The sequence below is a fragment of the Ranitomeya variabilis genome, chromosome 1, assembly GCF_051348905.1.
Source record: "Ranitomeya variabilis isolate aRanVar5 chromosome 1, aRanVar5.hap1, whole genome shotgun sequence".
NCBI lineage: Eukaryota > Metazoa > Chordata > Amphibia > Anura > Dendrobatidae > Ranitomeya > Ranitomeya variabilis.
In genome coordinates this window covers 752718697-752744673 of record NC_135232.1, presented here as the reverse complement: position 1 = coordinate 752744673, position 25977 = coordinate 752718697, and the positions used below count along the sequence as shown (strand labels likewise).

Sequence of the window (25977 nt, the reverse complement as noted above, 5' to 3'; positions counted from 1 at the left end):
GCCAGGTAGCATTTCCTATTTATCGCTAGATGCCCAGCTCTGGCCTAAGACCTAAATAGCTAGCAGAGGGAAATATAAGACCTGGCTCACCTCTAGAGAAATATTCCAAAGAAGACAGTAGCCCCCCACATATAATGACGGTGAGTTCAGATGAAACAACAAACGCAGCAGGAAAATAGTCTTAGCAAATTTGAGGTCCGCTTACTAGATAGCAGAAGACAGATAGTATACTTTCATGGTCAGCAGAAAAACACTAACAAAACACCATCCAGAGATTACCTTAAACTCTGGCATTAACTCATAACGCCAGAGTAGCAATCCCTGATCAACGAGAGCTTTCCAGACACAGTAACAAAACTTCAGCTGTGAACTGGAACAAATAGGCAAAACAAAACATGGACTAAAGTCCAACTTATCTAGTAGTTGTCTAGAAGCAGGAACAAGCACTGAGAGGCATCAGATAACATTGTTGACCGGCAAGAAACCACCAGAGAAATGAGCTTAAATAGCGACACCCACTACTGATGGAACCAGGTGAAACAGGAAAGAGGATGACAAGTCCAATTCCACAAGCGGCCACCGGGGGAGCCCAGAATCAAAATTCACAACAGTACCCCCCCCTCAAGGAGGGGGCACCGAACCCTCACCAGATCCACCAGGGCGACCAGGATGAGCCCTATGGAAGGCACGAACAAGATCAGAAGCATGAACATCAGATGCATTGACCCAAGAATTATCCTCCTGGCCGTAACCCTTCCAGTTGACCAGATACTGGAGTCTCCGTCTGGAAACACGAGAGTCCAAAATTTTCTCCACAACGTACTCCAACTCACCCTCAACCAACACCGGAGCAGGAGGCTCAACTGAAGGTACAACAGGTACCTCATACCTGCGCAATAACGACCGATGAAAAACGTTATGAATGGAAAAGGACGCAGGGAGGTCCAAACGGAAAGAAACAGGATTAAGAATCTCCAATATTCTATAAGGGCCGATGAACCGAGGTTTAAACTTAGGAGAAGAGACCCTCATAGGGACAAAACGAGAAGACAACCACACCAAATCTCCAACACAAAGCCGAGAACCAACACGACGATGACGGTTGGCAAAACGCTGAGTCTTCTCCTGGGACAACTTCAAATTGTCCATAACCTGCCCCCAGATGTGATGCAATCTCTCCACCACCGCATCCACTCCAGGACAATCCGAGGATTCCACCTGACCGGAGGAAAATCGAGGGTGAAACCCCGAATTACAGAAAAACGGGGACACCAAGGTGGAAGAGCTGGCCCGATTATTGAGGGCGAACTCTGCCAATGGCAAAAAAGCAACCCAATCATCCTGGTCAGCAGAGACAAAACACCTCAGATATGTCTCAAGGGTCTGATTAGTCCGCTCGGTCTGGCCATTAGTCTGAGGGTGAAAAGCAGATGAAAAAGACAAATCTATGCCCATCCTAGCACAGAATGCCCGCCAAAATCTAGACACAAATTGAGTACCTCTGTCAGAAACAATATTCTCAGGAATACCGTGCAATCGGACAACATTCTGAAAAAACAGAGGAACCAACTCAGAAGAAGAAGGCAACTTGGGCAGAGGAACCAAATGGACCATTTTAGAGAAACGGTCACAGACCACCCAGATGACAGACATCTTCTGGGAAACAGGCAGATCTGAAATAAAATCCATCGAGATGTGTGTCCAAGGCCTCTTAGGAATAGGCAAGGGCAACAGCAGTCCGCTAGCCCGAGAACTACAAGACTTGGCCCGAGCACAAACGTCACATGACTGCACAAAGACTCGCACATCTCGTGACAGGGAAGGCCACCAGAAGGATCTTGCCACCAAATCCCTGGTACCAAAAATTCCGGGATGACCTGCCAATGCAGAAGAATGTACCTCAGAGATGACTCTGCTGGTCCAATCATCCGGAACAAACAGTCTATCAGGCGGACAACGATCCGGTCTATCCGCCTGAAACTCTTGCAAGGACCGCCGCAGATCAGGAGAAACGGCCGACAAAATTACTCCCTCCCTAAGGATACCTGTGGGTTCAGAATTACCAGGAGAGTCCGGGTCAAAACTCCTAGAAAGGGCATCTGCCTTAACATTCTTAGAACCCGGTAGGTATGACACCACAAAATTAAAGCGAGAAAAAAATAAAGACCAGCGCGCCTGTCTAGGATTCAGGCGTCTGGCAGTCTCAAGATAAATCAAATTTTTGTGGTCAGTCAATACCACCACCTGATGCCTAGCCCCCTCGAGCCAATGGCGCCACTCCTCAAACGCCCACTTCATGGCCAAAAGCTCCCGATTCCCAACATCATAATTCCGCTCTGCGGGCGAAAATTTGCGAGAAAAGAAGGCACAAGGCCTAATGACGGAGCAGTCGGAACCTTTCTGCGACAACACTGCCCCAGCTCCGATCTCCGAAGCGTCAACCTCAACCTGAAAAGGCAGATTCACATCAGGCTGACGCAACACAGGGGCAGAGGCAAAACGGCGCTTAAGCTCCTGAAAGGCCTCTACAGCATGAGGGGACCAATTAGCAACATCAGCGCCTTGTCTGGTCAAATCAGTCAGTGGTTTAACGACATCCGAAAAACCAGCAATAAATCGGCGGTAAAAGTTGGCAAAGCCCAAAAATCTCTGAAGACCCTTAAGAGAGGAGGGCTGAGTCCAGTCACAAATAGCTTGCACCTTGACGGGATCCATCTCAATGGAAGAGGGAGAAAAAATATACCCCAAAAAGGAAATTTTCTGGACCCCAAAAACGCACTTAGACCCCTTCACACATAAAGAATTAGACCGTAGAACCTGAAAAACTCTCCTGACCTGCTGGACATGAGAGTCCCAGTCATCAGAAAAAATCAGAATATCATCCAGATATATTATCATAAATTTATCCAGAAAATCGCGGAAAATATCATGCATAAAAGACTGGAAAACTGAAGGGGCATTAGAAAGACCAAAAGGCATGACCAAATACTCAAAGTGGCCCTCGGGCGTATTAAATGCGGTCTTCCACTCATCCCCCTGCCTGATCCGCACCAAATTATACGCCCCACGAAGATCAATTTTAGAGAACCACTTAGCACCCTCTATACGAGCAAACAAATCAGTAAGCAATGGCAATGGGTATTGATACTTAACAGTGATCTTATTCAGAAGCCGATAATCAATACATGGTCTCAAAGAGCCGTCTTTTTTTGAGACAAAGAAAAACCCAGCTCCCAAGGGAGAAGAAGATGGACGAATATGTCCCTTTTCCAAAGACTCCTTTATATATTCCCGCATAGCAGCATGTTCCGGCACAGACAGATTAAACAAACGACCCTTTGGATATTTACAACCCGGTATCAAATCTATGGCACAATCGCACTCACGGTGCGGAGGTAACGACCCAAGCTTGGGTTCGTCAAAGACGTCTTGATAATCAGAGAGGAACTCAGGGACTTCAGAGGGAATGGACGACGAAATAGAAACCAAAGGTAAGTCCCCATGAATACCCTTACATCCCCAGCTCAACACAGACATTGCTCTCCAGTCCAAGACTGGGTTGTGAGACTGTAACCATGGCAATCCCAGTACCAAATCGTCATGTAGATTATACAGCACCAGGAAACGAATAATCTCCTGGTGATCCGGATTGATACGCATGGTTACTTGTGTCCAGTATTGTGGTTTATTATTAGCCAATGGGGTGGAGTCAATCCCCTTCAGAGGAATAAGAGTCTCCAAAGGCTCTAAATCAAAACCACAACGATTGGCAAAGGACCAATCCATAAGACTCAGAGCGGCGCCAGAGTCAACATAGGCGTCCGTGGCAATGGATGACAAAGAGCAAATCAGGGTTACAGACAAAATAAACTTAGACTGAATGGTGCCAATGGAAACAGACTTATCAAGCTTCTTTGTACGCCTAGAGCATGCTGATATAACATGAGTAGAATCCCCACAATAGAAACACAATCCATTCTTCCGTCTAAAATTCTGTCGCTCGCTCCTGGACAGAATTCTATCACACTGCATACTTTCTGGCGTCTTTTCCATAGACACCGCCAGATGGTGCACCGGTTTGCGCTCCCGCAGACGCCTATCAATCTGAATAGCCATTGTCATGGACTCATTCAGACCTGCAGGCACAGGGAACCCCACCATAACATCCTTAACGGCATCAGAGAGACCTTCTCTGAAAGTTGCCGCCAAGGCGCACTCATTCCACTGAGTAAGCACAGACCATTTACGGAATTTTTGGCAGAAAACTTCAGCTTCGTCTTGCCCCTGAGATAGTGCCATCAAAGTTTTTTCTGCCTGAAGTTCCAAATGAGGTTCCTCATAAAGCAAGCCCAAGGCCAGAAAAAACGCATCCACATCGCGTAACGCAGGATCCCCTGCTGGCAATGAGAAGGCCCAATCTTGAGGGTCACCCCTGAGCAAGGAAATCACAATCCTAACCTGCTGAGCAGGGTCTCCAGCTGAACGAGACTTCAGGGACAAATAAAGCTTACAATTATTTCGGAAATTCTGGAAGCTAGCTCTATTCCCTGTGAAGAACTCCGGCAAAGGAATTCTCGGCTCAGATACCGGAGCATGTACCACAAAATCTTGTAAATTTTGTACTTTCGTGATGAGATTATTCAAACCCGCAGTTACACTCTGGAGATCCATGATTGTCAGGTGCACACAGAGCCATACAGAGATTAGGAGGAGAGAGAGAAAAAAGACTGCAGCAAGGCAGACTGGAGGAAAAAAAAAAAAAAAAAAAATTCCAGCAGACTTCTTATAACTCTCCTTTCTCAACCTGGGTCTTTAACACTTTATAGGCCGGTCAAACTGTCATGATCTCTGCAGGCAGAGATCATAGCAAGCCTATAGAGGGACAAGCTCTCGGAAGATGGAACTATACTGACCATGAACTAAGCCTGCCGCGCAACTAGAAATAGCCAGGTAGCATTTCCTATTTATCGCTAGATGCCCAGCTCTGGCCTAAGACCTAAATAGCTAGCAGAGGGAAATATAAGACCTGGCTCACCTCTAGAGAAATATTCCAAAGAAGACAGTAGCCCCCCACATATAATGACGGTGAGTTCAGATGAAACAACAAACGCAGCAGGAAAATAGTCTTAGCAAATTTGAGGTCCGCTTACTAGATAGCAGAAGACAGATAGTATACTTTCATGGTCAGCAGAAAAACACTAACAAAACACCATCCAGAGATTACCTTAAACTCTGGCATTAACTCATAACGCCAGAGTAGCAATCCCTGATCAACGAGAGCTTTCCAGACACAGTAACAAAACTTCAGCTGTGAACTGGAACAAATAGGCAAAACAAAACATGGACTAAAGTCCAACTTATCTAGTAGTTGTCTAGAAGCAGGAACAAGCACTGAGAGGCATCAGATAACATTGTTGACCGGCAAGAAACCACCAGAGAAATGAGCTTAAATAGCGACACCCACTACTGATGGAACCAGGTGAAACAGGAAAGAGGATGACAAGTCCAATTCCACAAGCGGCCACCGGGGGAGCCCAGAATCAAAATTCACAACAAGGGAGCATCTGTGGAAATCTCTACACCCACCAGACTCAGATAGGTCTACCGAGCTGTCAATCAAAGCACCGACAGCTCAGCACACCCCAGCACAGCACAGGATAGGATGACAAAGCTGTCTATCACTGAGCCCCCCCGACACTCTGAGCAGTGGAATCATGACAAGAGGTCTGTAATTTGTATCGTAGGTACACTTCAACTGTGAGAGACAGAATCTTAAAAAAAACAAGAAAATCACATTGCATAATTCAATTACATAATTGAATTGCATTTTCTTGCATGAAATAAGTATTTGATCACCTACCAACCATCAAGAATTCTGTCTCTCACAGACCTGTTAGTTTTTCTATAAAAAGCCCCCCTACTCTACACTCATTACCTGTATTGCACCTGTTTGAACTCGTTGCCTGTTTAAAATACACCTGTCCACACACTCAAACAATCACACTGCAACATCTCCACCATGGCCAAGACCAAAGAGCTGTCTAAGGACACCATAGACAAAATTGTAGATCTGCACAAGTCTTGGATAGGCTACAGGACAATAGGCAAGCAGCTTGGTTAGAAGGCAACAATTGTTGGCACAATTATTAGAAAATGGAAGAAACACAAGCTGACTGTCTATCTTTCTCGGTCTGGGGCTCCATGCAAGACCTTGCCTCGTGGGGTAAGGATGATTCTGAGAAAGATCAGGAATCAGCACAGAACTACACGAGAGGACCTGGTCAATGACATAAAGATAGCTGTGATCGCAGTCTCAAACATTACAGATAGTAACACACTACACCGTCATCAATTAAAATCCTGTAGGGCACGCAAGGTGCCAACCCCAACCACAAAAGCACTGTCCCAACCGTTAAGCAAGGTGGGTGAAACATCATACTTTGGGGGTGCTTTTCTGCAAAGAGGACAGGACAACTTCACCATACTGAAGGGAGGATGGATGGGTGTCATGTATTGAGAGATTTTGGCCAACAGCCTCCATACCCTCAGTAACTATAATATCACAGGTTATGGCCACTAAATCCTGTGATAGGGTGTTGATCCAGGGAACCAGTCTAATTGTTGTATGTTGAGTGGAGAAGTAATTTTTATCCTAATGTAGGGCAATTAGCATCTGCCTAATGGAGTTTTTGCCATCTTTTGGATCAATATGTTAGGATATAGATTGAAATCAATGTCTACCTTCAACCTTAAAACTATGAGATTAACTAAATGAGAGCACGGAAACTATTTAACTCTAAATATGCCTGACACAGACAGAAAAAAGGGTTTTCTTCTTTTGATAACACCCATTGTTAAAAGGTATCGACAGACAATGTATACTAGTCATGCTATCCAACCAAAAACAGGAATTAGACATAGGAAATAGTGCTTAGTCTTGGAGAGATGCATATAGCGAATACCTGCCTGCAGATTAAAGATGACTTCAATATTGTAAATTTTACTACTTACAGTGGGGAAAATAAGTATTTGATACACTGCCGATTTTTCAAGTTTTCCCACCTACACAGAATGTAGAGGTCTATAATTTTTATCGTAGGTACACTTCAACTGTGAGAGACAGAATCTAAAAACAAAATCGAGGAAATTACATTGCATGATTTTTACATAATTAATTAGCATTTTATTGCACGAAATAAGTATTTGATGCAATAAAAAACAGGACTTAGGCTACTTTCACACTAGCGTCGTGCACTGCACGTCGCTATGCGTCGTTTTGCAGAAAAAACGCATCCTGCAAAAGTGCTTGCAGGATGCGTTTTTTTCTCCATTGACTTGCATTAGCGACGCTGTGCGACGTATTGCCACACGTCGCAACCGTTGTGCGACGGTTGCGTCGTGTTGCGTCAGACCGTCGCCACCAAAAAACGTTGCTTGTAACGTTTTTTGGTGCTTCGTCTGCAGCATTTCCAAGCGCGCATGCGCGGCCGGAACTCCGCCCCCACCTCCCCGCACCTCACAATGGGGCAGCGGATGCGTTGGAATACTGCATCCGCTGCCCCCGTTGTGTGGCGCATTCACAGCTGCACGACGCTAGTGTGAAAGTAGCCTTAATATTTGGCACAGAAACTTTTGTTTGCAATTACAGAGGTCAGACATTTCCTGTAATTCTTAACCAAGTTTGCACACATGCAGAAGAGAATTTGTCCCACTCTTCCATGCAGATCTTCTCCAGATCTTTCAGATTTCAGGGCTGTCGCTGGGCAACATTGAGTTTCATCTCCCTCCAAAGTTTTTCCTTGAAATTCTTCTTACGGAGCCACTCCTTAGTTGCCCTGGCTCTGTGTTTCAGGTCAATGTCTTGCTAGAAGACCCAGTCACGAACCATCTTCAATTCACTTACTGATGGAAGGAGGTTGTTGGCCAAAATTTTGCAATGCATGACCCCATATATCCTCCCTTCAATACGGTGCCGTTGTTCTGTCCCACCATACTTTATGGTTGGGACACTCTTGGGGTTGTACTCATCCTTTTTTCTCCAAACACAACGAGTGGAGTTGATGTCAAAAAGCTCTAATTTGGTCACATGTGACCACATGTCCTTTTCCCATGCTTCTTCTGGATCATCCAGATAAAAAATACAGACCTCTCCATTGAGCAGTGTATCAAATATTTATTTTCCTCTCTGTATAGGGTATTGACATACTCAGGAAAAATTGCATAATTGAAAATGAAAAAATAGGAAAAATATTTTTTTTTAATTTTCACAGTTCAAGGTTGTAAAATTCAGTGAAGCACCTGTGGGTTCAAGGTGCTCACCACACCTCTAGATAAGTTCCTTGAGGAGTATAGTTTTCAAAAAGGGGTCACTTGCATGGGGTTTCCACTGTTTAGGCGCATCTCTGCACATTAGACATGGCGTCCGCTATCGATTCTAGCCAATTTTGCATTCCAAAAGTCAAATGGTATTCCCTCCCTTCTGAGCCCTGGGGCTTAATCAACATTTTTGTGTGAAAAAGTAAAATTTAAATTTTTTTTCTTCTGCGTGACTTTAACTCCTATGAAACATCTGAAAGGTTAATAAACTTACTGAATGTGGTTTTGAGTAGAGTTGAGCGAATTTGCTCGGGTTCCCGGCATCCTGGATCGCGCCAGCTGATCAGCCAGCGCGATCCAGAAAGCCGGGTTTCCTCTGCAGCTTATTCTGTGAGCACTATAGTTTACTGAATAAGAGGGAACCAGAACAAATACACTCAACTCTAGTTTTAAGCACTTTGAGGGGTGCAGTTTTTAAAATGGTGTCACTATTGGGTATTTCCTGGTTATTAGACTCTCAAATTCACTTCAAATGTGATGTTCTCTAATTGGTTTTGTAAATTTTGTTTGAAAATTGAGAACTAGCTGATCAATTTTTAACCCTTCTTACTTTTTTTTTAACTATTTTGTGTGATATAACTATCTGATTTAAAGGCATAACTTTTTAAAGTTTGAAAATTGCAACATTTTCCACATTTTCTCCAAAACTCCGATATTTTCACAAGTAAACGCAAATAATATTGGCCTAAATTTACCAATAAAATGAAATGAAGTACAATGTATCACAAAGAAAAGTCTCAGAATCACCAGGATATGTTGAAGCGTTCCAGAGTTATTGCCTCATAAATTGTTACTAGTCAGAATTGTAAAATTAAGCCTGGTCTGGAAGGTGAAATCAGACTTCGGGTGAAGAGATTATAAACAGGCTGTACAGCAGCAACTAATCAACATGATAAACATTTGAACAATATACAATGCTTGAAAAACACAATAATACTTAGTAAGCCACACATGTTAGATGGAACAGTCTGAAAGTGCGAATTTCTTATTATGACAAGCATTTGTGGCATTTCTTTTCAGAGAATTGCTTATTGGCTTGAAGTCAATGGTCTTCAGGACGTCCTTTTCCATGCACATGATCTCCCGGCACTAGTACGCTACGTTCTGTAGACCGCACGTTGATTTAAGCCTGCAGTGTAAGGCAGCAAGATGCACAGACAAGTAGGGAGGGGGAAGAGAAATGAGACTCTGCGTGCCCCAGTGCGATAACTTCACCTTGTTGGTCCACCCACGCCTTAGTCCTGTCTATCGGCAGGCTCCTTAGGGTCCATGCATAAGATGGCTTTTTTTTATTTTATTCTATTTTAATAGTGTTTCTGGGAGTAACACCGGGGCCACCATATAGTTTTGTGGGGAGGGGGGAAATACATGGGCCATCATACAGTGTGAGAGAGGGAAATACTGGGGGCCACCATATAAAGTGAATGTGTATTTGGGGGGAATATTGAGGGTCACTATGCTGTGTGTGTGCACGCATGTGGGGGGGTAATAATTGTGACCACAATAAAGTGTGTGTAGTGAAATACTGGGGCCACCAAACAGTGTGTGTGTGGTGTGCTAGGGGCCACCATAGGGTATTGGGGGAGGACATACTGGGTCATACACAGGGCCGTATTTAGAGTTTCTGCTGCCCTAGGCACTTTTAGTGCTGCCTCCCCCTTTGGTGAGTATGACACTATCGGCAGTGACTTTGGCAAGAATCGCGGATGTGAAAGTAGCCTTTTGCAGCAGATCGGGCAGTTTTTCCATATCTGCCGCGTAACGGATCACTAACAGCAACACTGCATTCGGCTTCATTCATTCCCCATGGGATTTGTGGCACTTGCCGTGATCTGGCAAATGCGGTATCATACCTCCCAACTTTTGAAGAAGGGAAAGAGGTAGAAAGTTTGCGGCGCACGTAGTGCGCCGCTGCAAATTTTAGGCCACGCCTCTGACCACACCCATTTCACAACTACTCACACCCATTTCCACATCCCAACCACACCCACTTAGCACTGCTAAATGCTGTTTCATATACAATAATTATAAACAAAAATAAATATGGCCACACAGTGCTCCATACTGTATAATGGCCATACATGATGCTCCATACTGTATAATTGCCACACACAGTTCCCCATACTGTATAATGACACCACATGATGCTCAATACTGTATAATGGCCACACATGATGCTCCATACTGTATAATGGCCACACATGATGCTCCATACTGTATAATGGCCACACATGATGCTCAATACTGTATAATGGCCACACATGATGCTCCATACTGTATGATGGCCACACATGATGCTCCATACTGTATAATGGCCACACATGATTCTCAATACTGTATAATGGCCATTGGCCACACATGATGCTCCATACTGTATAATGGCCACACATGATGCTCCAAACTGTATAATGGCCACACATGATGCTCAATACTGTATAATGGCCATTGGCCACACATGATGCTCCATACTGTATAATGGCCACACATGATGCTCCATACTGTATAATGGCCACACATGATGCTCCATACTGTATAATGGCCACACATGATGCTCAATACTGTATAATGGCCATTGGCCACACATGATGCTCCATATTGTATAATGGCCACACATGATGCTCCATACTGTATAATGGCCACACATGAGGCTCCATACTGTATAATGACCCCACATGATGCTCAATACTGTATAATGCCCCCTCCCATCTTGTATGCATGGCTCATCTCCCCCCATCCTGTATGCATGGCTCATATCCCCCTCCTGTATGCATGGCTCATCTCCCTCCCATCCCATAAGCATGGCTCATATTCCCCCCTCCTCCTGTATGCATGGCTCATATTCCCCCTCCTGTTTGCATGGCTCATATTCCCCCCCTCCTGTATGCATGGCTCATATTCCCCCTCCTGTATACATGGCTCATAATCCCCCCCTCCTGTATGCATGTCTCATAATTCCCCCCACCTCCTGTATGCATGACTCATATTCCCCCCCTCCTGTATGCTTGGCTCATATTTCCCCCCTCCTGTATGCATGGCTCATAATCCCCCCTCCTGTATGTATGGCTCATAATTCCCCCCACCTTCTGTATGCATGACTCATATTCCCCCCCCACCTTCTGTATGCATGACTCATATTTCCCCCCTCCTGTATGCATGGCTCATAATCCACCCTCCTGTATGCATGGCTCATAATCCCCCCTGTATGTATGGCTCATAATTCCCAACCCTACCTCCTGTATGCATGGCTCATATTCCCCCCCTCCTGTATGCATGGCTCATATTTTCCCCCTGTATGCATGGCTCATAATCCCCCCTGTATGCATGGCTCATAATTCCCCCCCACCTCTTGTATGCATGGCTCAAATTCCACCCCCCCCTCCTGTATGCATGGCTCATATGCTCATATTCCCCCCTGTACGCATGGCTCATAATCCCCCCCTGTATGCATGGCTCATAATTCCCCCCCACCTCTTGTATGCATGGCTCATATTCCACCCCCCCTCCTGTATGCATGGCTCATATTTCCCCCCTATATGCATGGCTTATCTCTCCACCCCCCGCTCCCGCTCCCGCTCCCATCTTGCATGGCACTGCTTACCATCCTCCTTCACCCCCGCGTCCCCTGTCACCCCGTCCCTCATACTCACCTTTCCCACACCACGTGGCCGCGCCGACATCCCTCTGGCTCTGTCCCAACTCCCGGCGCAGCACCTTCTTCCTGCATGAGCGGTCATGTGGTAACGCTCATTAAGGTCATGAATATGCCCATATTCATGACCTTAATGAGCGGTACCAGGTGACGGCTCATTCAGGATGAGCTGCAGACGCCGAGACCAGGCATCGCTGGAGCAGGGTGAGTATCGCCTTCAAGGAGGGTGGATGGGAGGCGGGCGGGCGGGCGGGCAGGAGGTGACCCAGGACTAAAAAAAAAAAAACAAAAAACCTTGCTCAGGTGCCGCCCCCCGCAGTTGGAGCGCCCCCACTGCCGCAGGGCCGAGGGGTACCCGGTACCGGGCCTCTGTGTCTCAGTCCTGGGGTTGTCACGGTGGCTAGGCCCGGTCCGTGACCCTGCTGAGGGGCGTCCAGTGAAAGTTGAGAATGTGATGATATTATGGTGTGGTGCCGGCCGCAGTAAATAACAAGGACACCAGGTTGCAGTCTCTTTACCTCTTTACTGAAGGCTTCAGGATCCTCAGTCCGGAATACGGTTAACCGGGCTGCGTGAGTCCGGCCGGTCCGATGGCACCTCCAGAGTTCCCTTCGCAGGTGGAAATCTGTGCCTACCTTCTAGCGCTTGTGTGTTGTGGTCCTCCCCTGCTGTGCTTACGGGATAGTCCCCACAACTGTTGTGTCTGTTTCTGAAGTTCCCTCACAACTCGATTATGATGTTCTTCTTCGTCCCCCCAGATGATATGGCTAGGACGCACCCGTATGACGGGTAGGCTCGGAGCTCTTCCGGGACCCTAGAGTCGCCCCTCTCCAGATGTTGCCCCCTGTGTCTGCTTAGGTGATTTTGGGTGAGACAGCCCGCCTATAACTGACTGTCCTGCCGTAGGTTTGAAGTAAGGCCTTGAGCTCAATACTTCCTCGGCGTTTCCGGCCACCGGCTACGCGCCTCAGTAGGATGTTGCCTCGTCTTACAGCACGACTCCTACTGGTGTTTCTCCTTGTTGCGTTGATCTCGTTTCTTACTCAGCACAATAAACCTCGCTTCTTGTCCTTTCTTGGGGTACCGCCGCGATGAAGTGCAGGTGCGGTCCTGTAACGTTCTTTCTGTTCACTAGGCCTCTGTCAGGATCCCACCCCTGACAGGGACCCCCCTGAATCTTCCCCTGCAACACCCTCTGCCACAGGATGTTGCCTGGTTCCAACCCAGTCAGCTTCTTGTCCAACTTCCTATCTAACCCCCAGTTTTACCAGATTGTGAGGAGTGGCCTAATACATAGCACCCTTAGCTCCCCCTGGAGGCCAGACCGTGAAGTGCATTGGTGTCTGTGATACCTGGTCAGGTGAACTCCTTCAGTGCCATCAGACGTACCATAGCCCCCCTTAGCGGCGGAGCATCAGTACTGCAACGACCAGGACTCTGGGGTGCTGCACATCATCCCGCCCTAGGCACGTGCCCTCAATATATTGTGGAAGCCAGGCTGCTCCTGGTATATAGGGCATGGATAGCGGCATTATGGGAGCAGTTACTGCGGTGGGGTCCAGTGGCATCATGGGGCCTGCGGCTGTGACCGCCGCCAATTCTCCTCCCGGGTCAGACATGGCTCTTCCCCCTTGCTAACCTGGTAACAGCCAGGGTCTCCTCTCCAGAGTCTGCAGCAGTTCCTCCTGTGCTCGGTCCAGCACTTTGTGGTGCCCTCACTTCTGGCTTCGCTGTACGGCGTCTACACTTCCGGCTCCGCCCACAATGGCACACCCCTCTTTTCCTGCGCTCCTCACGGTGCTCCTTCTGGTAGCTGTTGGCAGTTATTTTTAAAACAAAGTACGCACACTGTGTGACGCAGTGATGACGGCAGTTATGGTGTGACGCAGTTGTGGTGATGTTTTGATGGCGATGTTTTAGAAACCCATTAAAATCTCTGGTACACAATTCAATAAAGTCTCTCTAGTTTCTCAATAAAGCACAGTCTCTTAGGTGCACAAGACCCGTTTGCTGGATCGGTCCATCCTGTTCGTGATGCCAAAATGAAACGCCCGCCAGGGCTGTGGGATACTCGGTACCGGGTCACCGCCGCTGTGACACGTCCCTTTAAGTACCGAACCTGGTACCGAGTATCCCACGTCCCTGGCGGGCGTTTCATTACACACACACTGCAGGTTACATGCATACTGCATATTATTCACAGAACATGTCACACACTGCAGGTTACAAATACTGTACATACAATGAATGTTATAAAATACAAGCCATTCTAGAAACACAGACACACACACAAACTGCATGTTACACACGGCCATTACACTCACAAACACACAATACATGTTACACATATGCACTACATATTATACACACTGATTGTTGTGCACACACACATTTCATGTTACAAATATACAAACACTTTATAATAGAAAAGATACTCCATGCTAGATGCACAGACATTAAATGTTACACACGCGCACACACACACACACACACACACACACACACACACACACACACACACACACACACACACACACACACACACACACACACACTACATTGTCAGTGCAGTTTTTGACTTGCAAAGGCTGGGGGCCTATTTGAAGATGAGGGCCTAGGCAGTTGCCCAGTTTTTATCCCTCTAATCCTGGGGTGAGAAATCTTTTTCTTCCAAGGGCCATTTGAATATTTATACATCCTTCAGGGGCTGGAAAAATTGAGCACTAACTCCGCCATACAAAGTACGTCCTGACACTGGAACTGGTGTCAGGATATAATTTTTCATTGCACGCGTCTCAGTATTCAGCAGTGAACACTGTGTGCATGTGTGAAATTAATGGGCCAGCAGCCGTCAAAATACAGCCCGGGGCTTGGATAAAAGGGCCTGAGGTTCCCCACCCCTGCTTTAATCCCAGCCTGTATTTAGTTGCACTGCAGCCTGCAGCTCACTGCACTGTTTAAAAAAGCTTTAACGCTGCACCCCAAATGTCTTCTATAAAAGGACTTGTGTATGATGAACCAATCTAAACATGTATTGATTGGGATAACGAACATCTTAAAATTATTCACAATCTTACCATGTGCCCTTCTTTTAGGTGAATGGAAAAATGATCAGAGCCCTGGATGTATACAGTATACAGCAATTAGAAAAGCATCATGGTTTAGCCATCAAGAAATTATGGAGTGATCCTGGAATTCGTAAATGTTATGAAAAGAGAAGAGAATTCCAGCTCCTTGATTCGGCCTATTAGTAAGTTTGGGAGAATTTTTTTGCATCTCCCATGCTTATTGAACTCTTCCACAATGTACACTGCACATTTTCCATTTCAGTTTGTGTATATGTATCATAATACTTTACCAGTGTGAATTGGAGTTGTGTGCTTAATCTTTCACTGACGTGCTGGGGAAAACACATCATGAAAAGCAGACTCACCAAATCCTTGTCAAATGACAAATGCACTAGCAGGGTGCAGCAGGCCCCCACTGATAAAGGCTGGAGCAGCCCAGGTGCAAGCTACTGATGAGAACAACCACCCACTCACCTCAATAGAAGGGTTGGCTGCCTAGTCAAGGGTTTGCACACAGGGAAGGCTTGCATGAGACACTATTCACACAGATAGGTGTGATGCACAGTGTCTGGACAACCTATTGATCATGCCCATAGTATTAGCAGGCGGGCCGTCCAGCACTATATATATACATGCAACACACAATATCCAAGCCAACATAAAGGGGCCCTGCCGCACCCTGCAAAAAAATGATAAAAAGTGCAATAAAAAGATGATGTGCTGGGGAAAAAGATTTTGTGGTACTAACTAATATAAAAGATTCAGCACGGATTCCGTAACCCACTTGTTAGGGCAGCCTACTTCCAAGTTGCATGGCCCTTCAATTGCATGACCACTGATGGAGGAACATGTGACCATACTTGTCCGTCAGCCTCCTTAAATTGATAAGCACTGTTTATGGCCTTTCCTAGTGTTATACAATTAGAGGAAGCTAATGGACTGCAGATACAAATATGCTGTGCTTCACAAAGATGGAAATTAGTGTTGGACCTACAATGCTTTGACATTGGGAAGTGCCATAAAAACATGTCCTCAATACATTTGTTAAAATAAAGTGAACAACCTCTTTAAAGGAATGCTACACTATGTAACACGGAGAGCAGGGCATGACATTTGGATTCTCTCTGTGATGGCAAGCTACATTACCACAGTCCTGGCACTATTCATCACAGCATAGAAATGTTATTTTGACCACATTTCAGTGGTGGATGAAAAGTAGACATTTTTATAACCTTGTTTAAAAGGCACCTGTCCAGTGATGGCTGCCCAAACCATGGGCAGCATGAATAAGATCCTGGCTGCCTGATTACAGACAGGTATATAATTCTATGAAAAGTTCTGGTGTTTCAGAAAAAATGTGCTTTGAAGATCCAGTTTGGGCAGCATGAATCACGTGACAGGTTCCCTTTAACTCAGCATTATGGTTGTTGCACAGTGAAGCTCTACTGTATGATGCTAGATTAATCATGGCTTTCACTTTTCTGCTGACATTGGTTTCTTTTCTTGCAGTTTTTTATCCAATCTGGATAGGATCACTCAAGATGGTTATCAGCCCACAAACGAGGACATTGTTAGGATTCGAATGCCAACTACAGGAATTAATGAATATTCTTTCCAAGTAGAGAAAGTTAATCTAAGGTGAACTATGAATTGGCATTTCTTGTCAACCTATCACACAGTGTATGTACAGTGGGGAAAATAAGTATTTGATACACTGCCAATTTTGCAAGTTTTCCCACCTACAAAGAATGGAGAGGTCTGGAATTTTTATCATGCATACACTTCACCTGTGAGAGACAGAAACTTAATTAATGTGCATTTTATTGCATGAAATAAGTATTTGATACAATTGAAAAATAGAACTTAATATTCTAGCCTTTGTTTGTAATTATAGAGGTCATACATTTCATGTAATTCGTGACCAAGCTTGCACACACTGCAGCAGGGATTTTGGCCCACTATTCCAAACAGATGTTCTCCAGATATTTCAGCTTTCGGAGCTGTCGCTGGGCAACATTGAGTTTCAGCTCCCTCCAAAAAATTTCTATTGGGTTCAGATCTGGAGACTGGCTAAGCCATTCCAGGACCTTGAAATGCTTCTTACAGAGCCACTCCTTAGTTGTCCTGGCTGTGTGTTTCGGGTCATTATCATGCTGGAAGACCCAGCCACGACCAATCTTCAGTGCTCTTACTGAGGGAAGGAGGTTGTTGGCCAAAATCTCGCAATACATGACCCCATCCATTCTCCCTTCAATGCAGTGCAGTCATCCTGCCCCCTTTGCAGGAAAGCACCCCAAAAGTTTTTGGGGTTCTATTTATCTTTCTTCTTTCTATAAACTTGGTGAGTGGAGTTGATACCATAAAATTCTATTTTGGTCTCATCTGACCACATGACCTTCTCCCATGCCTCCTGTGGATCATCCGGATGGTTATTAGCGAGTTTCAAACTGACCTGGACACGTGCTGGCGTGAACAGGGGGACCTTGTGTGTCCTGCAGTATTTTAATCCATGATGGCGTAGTGTGTTACTAATGATCTCAGCGCTGAGATCTCATCTCCCAAGATCTTGGTACCGAGATCTCCATCTGCGCATGCGCCGCCCCAGCAGCCATTTTTTTCCGAGTCCACCGCATAGGAGCCATGTAACTGTGGGGGCTCTGGGCTTTTACAAAATGTCGGCAGAGCCCCCTCAGCCCCGAACACCCGCAGCGGCGCGCCGCACATCCGAACATCCTCTCATGCCAGCCTGCAGCAACGCTCCACTCTTGCCTCCTCCAGCAGCGACCCTGCACCCCCGCGGCCGGTAAGGTATATCCTCATTATAAGATGCACCCCCATTTTCTCCCCAAACTTGGGGGAAAAAAAGTGCGTCTTATTATCCTAAAAATACGGTATCTTGAATAATCATCGATAAATGTGAGAAAATATCTCTTCTTTCCAGGAGTTTAAGTATTCATTGGACCACAAATATCTGTGTGTATTAAGTACAGAAGCTGTTCTGATGTTGGAGTACTATTCTTAGGAAAGGATTTTCTTGATATAATCTTTTTAAGACAGCTAGTACATTTCATTGTCTGATTACACAGATCGTCTGTAATACAAACAGCAAGTTGTTTCGGAACTATCTTTCTTATTGTGCCATACATGGATGTAATTCCTGTGCTGTTCATGTTTAGCAGTGTATACATTTTCCTTGCATTTTAGCTGGTACAATCCTTGATTTTTCCTTCTGCTAATGTGTAACCTTCTTTTGAGATGATACAGCTGTCTTCTTTAAATGTAACTTCATTTCCTTGTCTTGTCTCTATGTGACTGCAGACTTCTAAATCCTCACAGCATCACGTTCTGTGAGGATCTTTGTTGTTGACGGTTAGAGGTGTTTTAACAATGTACCATCATAAGGGTGTGTTATTGTAAGCTCCCATCGACTGCCCTGCCATATGCTCTAATGGGTTGCTATGACAGCTGGGGGTCTGTTGAAGACCCCCATGTCTGCCATCACTGAGCTCTGTTGAAACTCAGCCGTGTCTGGGTTTCAAGGAAGACGTTTGCTCTATCCAGCAATACTGAATAATTACAGTATATAGCACAAGCAATCAGACAATCGACGGTTCAAGTCCCTTAAGGTGACTAATGAATAGAGGGAAAATTAAAAAAACAAGAAAAAAATGAAAATCACTCCCCACTTCCCTTTTAAAAAAATAGATATGAATGAAATACACATATGTGGTATCACTCATAAAAGTCAGATCTATCAGTATATAAACTTAATGCACCACTCCATTGTTTTTTTTTTTATTTCACCGCTGGAATGGTACTCACCAACCACCAACTTCAACGGTTATCGGCAGTTCTCTGCTCATCTTTTGCAAGTTGTGACATGCCAAATTGCTCCGGTGTTTGCTGTGTAAGCTGGAAGTCACTACCCAATGGAAGTCTATGAGAGGGAGAACGAGGCCAGAACAAGGCTGTCAAAGGCTTACACATTCAGAGCTTGTGAACGTTACCTCTGACTTCAGGTCAGTCAGAAGTCACAGTCACAAGATGGCGAAACGGGACCGGAGCGTCGCTGGGAAAAGCTGAAGACAGCGGCTGGTATCAGACTACTGTAGGATGAGTTAACTTAGATTAGTAGCACCACTCCAGCGCTGCAATTAAAAAAAAATGCTAGAGTGGTGCTTCTAATGTAAATTTTGTGCCCCTGGTATTGTACTCACCAGCTGCCGACTTCATCTGTTATCAGCACCGCAACGCTCTTCTTCTGCAAGTTGTAACCTGCTGAACCGCTCCAGTGTTTTGCTAGGTGATCTGGCAGTCACTTCTCAATGTACAGTAAGTCTATGAGAGCCAGAACAAGGACAGAATGAGGATCTCATAGACTTACAATGACTCACAAGATGATGGTGCGGGACATTATGCATCGGGCCCTGAACTCCAGGCACCTTTAATCTTCCTCTGAGACACTGTTACTTGAGGAAAAATCCACACTGCCGAACCAGTTTGTTCTGATGAAGGTCCAGTTGTGGGCCGAAAACGTTCAACAATTTATTGTCTGGATGCATAATAAATGAACACGGTATTTTTCAAAATTTTGAGTGCCAAGTTTTTTCTGAACATTTGATACAACGGGCTGGACACCCTACTTGAGCACCTACAGCTGACTAATACAGAGTGCCATGTTTTTTCATATGATACAATTTTGGTATTGGTCACACTGTACTCATACTGCCAGGTCATACTGCCATAAAATCAATTACCAAAAACAGTGTGATAATTGTGATTTTTTATTTGCAATTTCACCGCACTTGGATTTTTTTTCCCATTTTCCAGTGCACTATGTGGTAAAATCAATGGGGTCATATAAAAGTACAACCTATCCTGCAAAAACCTAACCCCCATATGGCTATGAGGACGGAAAAATAAAAAGTTATGGCTCTTGGAAGGAGAGGAAAAAATGAAAACGCAAAAAACAAAATTGGCTATTTTGGGAAGGGGTTAACGGGAATCTGCCATGAGATATTTATACCTCAAACTAATGACCTGTAGGTACAGAGGCTTTCATGCTTAGTAAATCCTTAACTTTGTTGTAGAATCCATTTTGCAGCTTGAGAAGTTCAGCACTGAAATTATATGCAAATGAGCTGCAAGTGCTGAGGTGTGAGATATTGCACTTGTAGTTCTCCTGCCCTCCCTGTTCTCTGCCCGCCTCCTGTGTCTAACAGGTCACTCTTATTTCAATGACCTGCTTTCCTACTGGGATCTCTCACCAGCGCTGCCAGTGCCTGGTGCGGTGCTGCCGTGGTAAGGTCTTCATGAAACTAGACCCAGTGTAACAATGTGCACAACCTATGGTGAAGGGACTGTACGTTTTAACACTAAAGGCCCCCCATACACGTTAGACTAAAGTCAGCTGGACCCGCAGATATTGGCAGGATTGTCCAATAATCTAATATGCATAGGGGTCGATCCATTCATTGTGTGGTGAAAATGACCTGACAACATGATTCTTCAGGTCAGTACGATTATGGTGATACCACACATAAGGTTTTTTTTTATGTTTTAGTTGTTAAAAAAAATCTGAACTTTGTAAAAAAAACAAAATAAATAAGCTTTGTGTCTGTCGCCATTTTCTTAGATCTGTAAAAGTTTAATTACACATTAGATCAGCCAACAGCAACATGTGTATTGGAACCTCCCAGAGAAGGATCAGGCAAGTCAGATTTCAAATGGCTGATCCTTTTATTCTCCAGGCAATGAGCCACTGCCAGAAGTATCTGGAGGGGACAGAGGAGTCTCACAGCAGATGTCTCATAGAGAACATAGTAATGCTTGGCCAAACAATCTTATCTGTCAGGTGTCCAATGTCTATGGGAAGAATTAAAGGGAGTTTTACCAAGCTTGAAAGAAATCCCCAGCGAATATGGAATAACTTGCCGACTGTTAGGTGTCCAATTATTGGGTCACCCAGTGATCCTGAGAGTGGGGCTCTGAAAAGACCTGTGTGAATAGAGATGAGGTTAAGCATGAGCACCTGCATTCCATCCATTTCCAATAGGAGTGCAGGACATAGGAGTGCTACGGACGCCTCTTTTTAGCACGTCCATTAAGAATAAATGGAGTGGAGGTGCGCATGCTCGACTTCTGCTCCCTTCAGCCCTACAAAACCCTCCTCTCAGATTTGATGGAGTTCACAGTGGTTGCCCCCCCCCCCCAGCAATCAGAACGCAATCCTCTTTTCTGTGGATAGGTAAACTTGATGCAACACTTTTAATGTTAGCCCCCCCGCGTAAACCTGAAAGAAATATAGCGGGGGTCTCATGGCCTCATGGACCCTGTCATTTAATATGGCTTTCTGTCAGAAGAAAGGTCAAATAAAGGTCAGGTCAGTCATCTCTGAAAGTGTGAAACTGGTTTTATCCAGTTTTTTCTGGTATGTTTGGTGCCTATTGTAACGGTTTTCTATTGGCTGTAAGCAGCTTTGCCGCTCTTTTTTGAATATATAAACACCTGTTTTGTGGTATCTGGTCATTCTGTCAGCGGAAGAAGATAAAGAAGACACATACCCCAGGATGGAGAATCTCCTGCAACAGCTCCTGACTAGAGCCGACGGCGAGGATGGAGCGGACTGGCTGAGGCAGTGCCTGGCTATGAAACCTATCTTAGCGCCTGCCGATGCTGTCCCTCATCATCCAGAAGATACCCTTCGGTCGCCGTGTCAAGCCTCTCCGGTCCTGCCAACACCCACCGCTTCAGGGAGGCGCAGGAGGCAAAGGACCCCATACTCTCCGAAGTCGCTGCCTGCTTCCAGCCGCAGTGTCCAAGAAGGAAAAAGAAAGTCACGGCGCCGCCCTCCTCAGAAGTCTCGCAGCCCAGCGCGAGACTTCCACCGCCAGCGTCATGACAGAGCGCCGACCGCCTCATCTGAAGTGGCCGGGATGTCTTCAACACACCGCAGCCGTAAAAGCGCTGCGGTGTCATTGGATTATACAACAGCGGTGGCTTCTGCAGCTGCAGTCCAGACCACCGGGAGGACCCCCTGTCGTCACACTCAGAAGAGGATGAAGAAACGCCGCTTACAGCAGCTTCCCATATGAGCTTGCCCAACATGGAGGGCTTGAGCTCCAGCTGCTGTATGGAGCAGAGAAACGACCAGCATTCATCGAGGGGTGAGACTTTCAATGTTCCTTTGTCTGTCCAACACTCACATTTAAAAGACATCATAAAGAAAGTGTTAGCTGAAACGTTAAAAGAAGCTATTCCCCCCCCTTGCTGTCACATCAGCTGTACACATCAGCTGTACACATCAGCTGTACACAGTGCTGCAATTTCTGACATTTCATCAGCTAGCACTGCCCCTGTTAACCCTTTTAAAGAAGCTCTGACATGCGAGCTGTCTCCCTTAGCATTCCATTTAAGCCCTTCTGTTAAAGAGCTTATTTGGAATAATCATTATGTTGATATTTTTTCTTTACTGCCTAGAAAGGACCAGCTTTCAAAATTCGAAAAGAAGGATGAGAAGGCTGATTCGGATGAATTTAAATGCACCAACTTTAAATCTTTCAACAACTGGGTGCAAGCTTTTTCTATTTTTGCTGCAGTTTTGGGTGAAAAATCTCCCCATCTCTGCAACAAGTTATTTCAGCCCCCTTCTAGTTCAAGTAAACGCGGTGTTTGTTTCGCTTTCAACGATTCCTTTTGTAAGTGGAACAACAACTGTAGATTCCGCCATGAATGCTCGTTCTGTGGTAACTCACACCCTATGTCTAAATGTTTTAAGTAACAAGCAGGTCAACAGTCCTCAGGTAAGGAGCCTAATTCAAAAAGCACAGACGCCAGTGATTCTGGCAAACATGTCAGTGTGCCTAAGCAAATATCCCGACCAGGGGACCAGTGAGCTGCTTTTTAATGGTTTTTCTGAATGATTTTTTATCCCACAATTTAAAGGGGCGGGTTGTTCTGTTGTTCCTAATTTACCCTCTTTAAAGGCTCACCCTGAGGCAGCTAGGGATAAAATTATTAATGAAATTCAATTAGGCAGAGTTTCAGGCCCTTTTTTAACCCCGCCGTTTGTTAATTTCCGTGTATCACCATTGGGTATTGTGCCAAAAAAAAAAAAAAAAAAAGATGAGGCCTCTTTCCGGCTAATTCACCACTTATCATATCCTCTGGGTTCATCCATGAACGATGAAGTGGACAAGGCTTTATGCTCCGTGTCCTATTCATCTTTTGATTCTGCATTAGAAATCCTCAAGAAATTTGGTTTTAATGCTTTATTGTCCAAGTCAGATATTAAGTCTGCTTTTAGACTCCTTCCTGTTCACCCGTGCGGTTTTAATTCTTTAGGTTTTTATTTTGATGACTGCTTCTTTTTTTTTTTTTTTTTTTTTTTTTTTTTGATAAGTGCCTGCCAATGGGCTTTTCTTTGTCATGTTCGTATTTTGAAAGTTTTTCTTCCTTTCTTCATTGGGTTTTATAAACTTATTGTAAGGATGCAGGTATCCTCCATTACTTAGATGATTTTTTGTTTATCGGTCCTTATGGTTCCTCAATATGCGAAGATCCCCTCAATAAATTTATCCAAATGTGTGAGCACTTCGGTGTTCCTATTGCTCATAGAAAAACAGTTGGTCCGTCTAGATCCCTCGAGTTTCTGGGAATCACTCTTGATTATCAAAAAATGGAATCTGACTTCCTGATGAGGAACTTTTTAAACTGCGCATTGCGTTATCAAATTTTTTAGCCAAGAACAAGGTCACTCTTAAGGAAATTCAATCATTGTTAGGTCTATTGAATTTTGCGGTTTGTGTCATTCCTATAGGTCGGGCTTTTTGCACAAGTTTATAGGATGCCACTTAAGGTGTATCTTCACCTCATTCGCATGTTAGTATCCGTTCTGATCTAAAGGAAGACGCTAGAATTTGGCTCTCCTTTTTGTCAGAGCATAACGGCAGATCTTTGTGGCAGTCATTTTTTGTCTCTGGCGATTCTTTTCCCTTTCTTTTCGCAGCGGATACCCAGTGTGGCTAAAGTATTTTATTTGACTCCCATTGGATGTCCATCCTGTGGCCAAAAAGTTGGGTGTCTAAGAAAGTAACTTCAAACGTAATGATGTTGGAACTTTTTTTCTATTTTTGCAGGAATATTAATTTGGGGATCACTAATGCAGAATTCCAGGATTTTACTCCTTTCCACTAACCAGGCAGTAGTTGTTTTTTTTTTTTTTTTCTATCAACACGTTATCTTCTAAAAATACTTTTGCTGACAGAATTTTGAGACAATTGGTCTTACAATGCCTGAAAGCAAAGTTGGGAAAGAGCAAATTTTTTTTCCATAACTGACTCTTTACAAAATCGTCAGTGGTCGAATTTTTTCCTGCAGGTTCCCAACGTGGGTTCGGAAGGACCCTCTTTCAATTTGGGACATGATTGCACTCTGATACAGTATTTTATAAAAAAAATGGTTATCTAATAGATCATGGGCTGACTATTCCGCTGCATTGCTGAATTGGAACAATTTTTGCAACCTACATTATTTTGACCCAACAGTTTCTAATCCGGTAGCAGCACTAAAGTTTGCTGAATCTATAGTACAAAACGGTTTGTCTTACTATGCAATAGCGAAATGCCAAGCAGGAGTTTAATTTTTCCTTAAACTTTCTGGCAGTATTGCTTTAACTAATCTTTTTCCAGTAAAGCAGTTTTTAAAAAGCTTTAGGAAAACCAATTTTATACCTGACTCGAGACGACCTATTTCCCTGTCTTTATTGAAAGAATTGTGCTCCTGTCTCATCCACGTTTGTGTAAATTTTAAGGAAGCTTTATTATTTAGCTCTATTTTTTCCCTGTCCTTTTTTGGAGCACTTCGCGTTTGTGAGGTGGTTTCTGTTAAGAAATCGGAGCCTTCGGGACTCATGATTTCGGATGTCCAGATTCATGAGTAGTTTTTTTTTTTAAATTTTATTTATAAGAAAATGAAAGACAGATTAATTAGGCAGGGGATCTAGGTTGAAAATTAACGCGATCCATGTCTCTATCATTTGCCCTGTTGATAACATGGCAAATTGGATTAAGGTCAGACCTATGGGACAGGGCCCATTATTCATTCATAGGGATTTTTCTCCGGTTACTGTCTTCCAATTTAATTTTGTCCTAAAGAAATGTTTAAGCTTTTTGGGTAAAAAACACCTTAAAATCACATCTCATTCGTTTAGAATCGGAGCAGCTACGGAGGCCTCTAGGGCCGGGCTTTACAATTCAGGGATAAAGGACATGATCTGTATGACTATTAATTATTGGTTTTCTTTCAGGTCCGCTAGTCATTTGGATAGTCGGACATTCTTTTATCTTCTGGGCCAGGAAGAGGGCCAGCCAACGATCTTATACTGAAAATTTATCCTTTAATCCTTCTGATATTCAGGTCTGGTGGCATAGAGTTCGCGGCTTGAAATGGCATTGCCTGGTTGCTGAAGTGAAGAAATGGCTAATTAAATTTCCTTCCCCTGATTTAATTATATTTCATGTAGCTGGGAATGATCTGGGAATGATCTCGGGAAAATCAGGACTCTTGACTTATTATCGGCCATTCGATCCGATATTATTTATCTTAAGCAAATTCTGCCTGATTCAAACTTCGTTTTTTCAAGATTATTCCCAGACTTTTGTGGCACGACAATCAATTTTCTTTTTTAGATAATATCCGGAGAAGGGTCAATAAATCCATGGAAAAAATTTTTTTTCTTTTAATTTCAGGGTTTTCATTCCGGCATTTGGATTTGGAGGGTTTTTTACCGGGCCTTTATAGGCTTGATTTGGATCATTTATCTGATATTGGCCTTGATATTTTTAATTTGGACTTACAAACTATCATTAAAAAAATGGCTGTGTG

The 25977-nt window shown here is 44.4% G+C and overlaps 1 protein-coding gene across 2 annotated transcripts in view; it reads left to right on the top strand.

Moving 5' to 3' along the window:
* GNA15 (G protein subunit alpha 15) overlaps nucleotides 1-25977 on the top strand; it is a 106661-nt gene that overhangs the window by 45601 nt on the left and 35083 nt on the right. For both annotated transcript variants that reach the window (XM_077270776.1, XM_077270768.1), the window contains exons 3-4: nucleotides 15121-15275; nucleotides 16603-16731. In XM_077270776.1, the coding sequence (XP_077126891.1) occupies nucleotides 15121-15275; nucleotides 16603-16731 (284 nt within the window). The remainder of the gene's footprint in view (nucleotides 1-15120; nucleotides 15276-16602; nucleotides 16732-25977) is intronic.